The 4,555-nt window shown below is 41.5% G+C and overlaps 1 protein-coding gene across 2 annotated transcripts in view; it reads right to left on the minus strand.

The window, feature by feature from the left end:
• Positions 1 to 3,699: 3,699 nt before the first annotated feature.
• The window catches only part of psma1 (proteasome 20S subunit alpha 1), a 36,447-nt gene continuing 35,591 nt past the window's right edge, over positions 3,700 to 4,555 (minus strand). For both annotated transcript variants that reach the window (XM_034175864.1, XM_034175863.1), the window contains exon 10: positions 3,700 to 3,882. In XM_034175864.1, the coding sequence (XP_034031755.1) occupies positions 3,820 to 3,882 (63 nt within the window). In that variant the 3' untranslated portion in view covers positions 3,700 to 3,819. The remainder of the gene's footprint in view (positions 3,883 to 4,555) is intronic.

The raw sequence follows: 4,555 nt of genomic DNA on the forward strand, positions 1-4,555 counted from the left end.
TACTAGATGCAGCTTGGTAAATAAACAAAAAAAGTTACAATTTGAGCATGTGGGCTGTAGCATGAAAACACTTCTTTTGAGTAGAATTAATGTCCAGACATGTCAGCGCGAGGCTGCTGGCATGTGTAATTTTGTGTCATCTGCATGAACTAGTCATGAACATTGCGCAAACCTATTTGAAAACACTGTGTGTCATTGCGCACAAGGCATCTGAACGATTATGAGATGTTACATCTATAATAAACATAACTTTACAGATACATTATCTAACTTATGAGAAGCAATGAAAATGCAACTGTTTTACCAATCCATTACAATATACGAGGGCTGTCAAAGTAACGGTCCTTTTTATTTTTTTCAAAAACTATATGGATTTCATTCATGTTTTTTCGTCAGACATGCTTGAACCCTCGTGCGCATGCGTGAGTTTTTCCATGCCTGTCGGTGACGTCATTCGCCTGTGAGCACTCCTTGTGGGAGGAGTCGTCCAGCCCCGCGTCGGAATTCCTTTGTCTGAGAAGTTGCTGAGAGACTGGCGCGTTGTTTGATCAAAATTTTTTCTAAACCTGTGAGACACATTGAAGTGGACACGGTTCGAAAAATTAAGCTGGTTTTCAGTGAAAATTTTAACGACTGATGAGAGATTTTGAGGTGATTCTGTCACTGTAAGGACTTCCCACGGTGCGAGACGTCGCTCAGCGCTCTCAGCCGCCGTCGTCAGCCTGTTCAAGCTGAAAACCTCCACATTTCAGGCTCTATTGATCCAGGACGTCGTGAGAGAACAGAGAAGTTTCAGAAGAAGTCGGTTTCAGCATTTTATCCGGATATTCCACTGTTAAAGGAGATTTTTTTAATGAAAGACGTGCGGACGGATCCGCGCGTCGGGACGCAGCCGACGCGGTGCGGCGGCACAGGAAAAACACCTCCGTGTTGATAACCATTTGTAAAATCCAGGCGGCTTTTGATGGCTTTCAGTGGAGTGAGTATATGAGAAATTGTTTAACAGGCAGGACATGTTCCAACTTGTCCTTAAGGCTTTCAACAGAGGTGTTTTTCCTGTGGTGGAGCGTCACGGCGGCTGCGTCCCGACGCGCGGACCCGTCCGCACGTCTTTCATTAAAAAAATCTCCTTTAACAGTGGAATATCCGGATAAAATGCTGAAACCGACTTCTTCTGAAACTTATCTGTTCTCTCACGATGTCCTGGATCAATAGAACCTGAAATGTGGAGGTTTTCAGCTTGAACAGGCTGACGACGGCGGCTGAGAGCGCTGAGCGACGTCTCGCACCGTGGGAAGTCCTTAAAGCGACAGAATCACCTCAAGATCTCTCATCAGCCGTTAAAATTTTCACTGAAAACCAGCTTAATTTTTCGAACCGTGTCCACTTCGATGTGTCTCACAGGTTTAGAAAAAATTTTGATCAAACAACGCGCCAGTCTCTCAGCAACTTCTCAGACAAAGGAATTCCGACGAGAGGCTGGACGACTCCTCCCACAAGGAGTGCTCACAGGCGAATGACGTCACCAACAGGCGTGGAAAAACTCACGCATGCGCACGAGGGTTCAAGCATGTCTGACGTAAAAACATATGAATGAAATCCATATAGTTTTTGAAAAAAATAAAAAAGACCGTTACTTTATTGACAGACCTTGTACATTATAAATAATTACCTTTGAGACAAGATTCCAAACGCATTCGCCACGACGTGCACGAAACAACCTGTAGCTGCAGACTGTGGGAGCGATGAGAGAATGTTTCATCAGCCAAGTTCTGAGAGCAAATGCATCATCGACTATGAAATGATTGTTATACGAGCGGAGTGCCGTGTGTGTGTGTGTGTGTGTGTGGGGGGGGGGGGGGTAAGCCATGCTCATGCTCCACTGAAGGATTTACTTAAAAAAAAAAAAAAAGTGTGAAGGACCTAAATGACATGTTGAGATACTGAAGAGCTTCGCTCGTCATGTCTGCGACATATACATATTATGAGCGAAGCGACGTGCAACGGCACAAAGCTCGCTCATGGTACAGGGAATCCCAAACAGAAAGTTCCAAATTTTGAGTCCACAGTAAAACAGGAAATGTCAAACACTTCCTGGACTGACAGATGAGAGCTCATGGAATGTCACAGGAATACAGTAACTTCACACTGAAACAGGAAGTGCCAAATTTTGAGCCCACGGTGAAAAAGGAAATGTCAAATGTTGAACACTTCCTGGATCCCACGAGACAAGATAGGATATTGCAGGAACTGAGTGGCAAGTTGACAATGAAACAGGAAATGCCAAGTTTTGAGTCCACAGTGAAACAGGTAAAGTCAAATGTTGAACATTTCCTGGCATGGGTAGAGCTAGAGCAGAGGCCACTGTTGCACTGGACTCCCCTGAAATCTGATTGGACACAAATGATTGACATGTAACGGCACCACACGTCTGGTTGAAAAGAGCTGCATTTTGAAATCAGTGACATACACTGACTGCAATGCCCCCCCCTGTGCAGTGGTGAGCGCTATGTACCACAAAAACTCTAATCCACCTTAGTAGAAGAAGAAAAATGTTTGACTCACAGACTCCTAATAACAGCAAAATTATATTGTATTTTATGCCAGAAATGAGGTCCAGGTTTTTAAAAGTGGCATTTCTCCTTGAATTCAAGTTGCCTTTATGTGTGTGTGTATATATATATATATATATATATACATATACACACACATACACACACAGCGGGAGAGGTATTATTACTGTTTTGTTTAATTTTCCACTGTTGCTGTGTGAAATCAGTCATATTGTACTGATATGACAATATTGAGATACGATAATTTGACCATATTGTGCAGCCCTACTGTCAACTAGCTGAAGACTTTGAATATTAACTTACATCTACATTTAAAAAAGCTTAAAGTGGCAGGGGGTTAAGAGGGCTGTAATCAGAAGCTGAAAGGTTTTCGTCATGCTCATGCTCCCAAGAACCATTTTACTGAAAAAATAAAATAAAAATAGTGGACCTAAATAACATGGTTAGATGGTGAGGACCTTCTAGGCATGTGAGAGGCAAAGAAAAATGCTTAAAAAGGTGGGGTTATGGGGGAGCGAAGCCCCCCAGAAGGTGAAAGGTTTAATCCATGCTAATACTCCTTTGAAACATTTACTCAAAAAAAAAAAAAAAAAAGTCTGAAGGACCTAAATGACATGGTGAGATGCTGGAGAGCTTCGCTCATTCATGTCCGCAACATATGCATATTATAGCACGGCGTCAAGCAGGACAAATTGGCATGATGAATTGCGTGGCAGTGCAGGGATCAAATTCATGTAAGTGTCAAGGTGCCTTAATTATGTTTACACAAGCAGTGACAGCTTTGTGGTTACTCGTATTTGTCATACTGATTTTGTGGTGTTTGTGATGAGAATTGTTTTTTTAAACATCAAACATGAACATACCCATTACTGAAGTATATCAAAATGTTGAATTCCTGAATTTATGTGTCCGCTGGCAAGAAACCTCAAAGTACGGATATAATTGATAAAACACTGAACATTAAAACTATTTCTTGATCCAAATTTTACCTGGCCCCCCTCCCACCCCCTGGAAACATCAGTTTCAATATTGCACTGTATATGTGCACAGTGCAATACAGTGCACTGTTGTAAACAGGTCTGCTACTGGCTGAAGCTAACTCCAAAGGTAAATAAGAACATCACAGTTCAAAACAAAACCAGTTTATTGTATAATGGTACACATTACCCATAGAAAAGCAACATTGTATCAGCTGGGAGAGTGGCACATCACAACGCTCTGTGAGGCTGGACTGTGTTTTTGCTCTTCAGTGCTCCATTGGCTCATCAGTTGCCGCGGCAGGGGCAGCTTCATCTGCAGGCTGAGCAACCTGAAACACACGTGTCTAAATCAGCACATCAAGTTCAGTCGAAATATAAATGCAACCATTATCTCTGGAACATTAAATACACACGTCCTCAAAATGCAACAAAGAAGGGACAGAAAAATTAGAGCAAGATATACAAGAAGTGACATGGGAGACTTGAGCCTAGATTTGAGGTTTTCTTGCATGAAAATCCTTCTCAGTTCCACTCCACTGTGAAGCTGATGCAGCACATGTTCAAATGTGATACTCTGCAGTTTCATCAATCACAGCCATAGAAGCCTATAACTTCAAAGTTGTCCAGGTGTCTTGGTGGCTTCCCTCACTAGTCTTAGTTAGTTTTTGAGAACTGCTTACTTGAGACAGCTTTACCATACAGTGCTATATTCTATTTCTGATGTAAAAGCAGTCCAATAGCTAAACTGACTTGGAAATGCTCATTTATCCAATCCCTGGCTTGTCTAAAGAAAGTTGCCTGTAAAACACAGGATTTAATCCTTATACTTGGAATTTTGTTAGTCTACCCAATTACTATATACATATACACACACATATATATATATACACACACATATATACACACACATATATACACACGCATATATACACACGCATATATACACACACATATATATATATATATATATATACACACGCATATATACACACGCATATATAT

The sequence above is a fragment of the Thalassophryne amazonica genome, chromosome 8, assembly GCF_902500255.1.
Source record: "Thalassophryne amazonica chromosome 8, fThaAma1.1, whole genome shotgun sequence".
Taxonomy (NCBI): Eukaryota; Metazoa; Chordata; class Actinopteri; order Batrachoidiformes; family Batrachoididae; genus Thalassophryne; species Thalassophryne amazonica.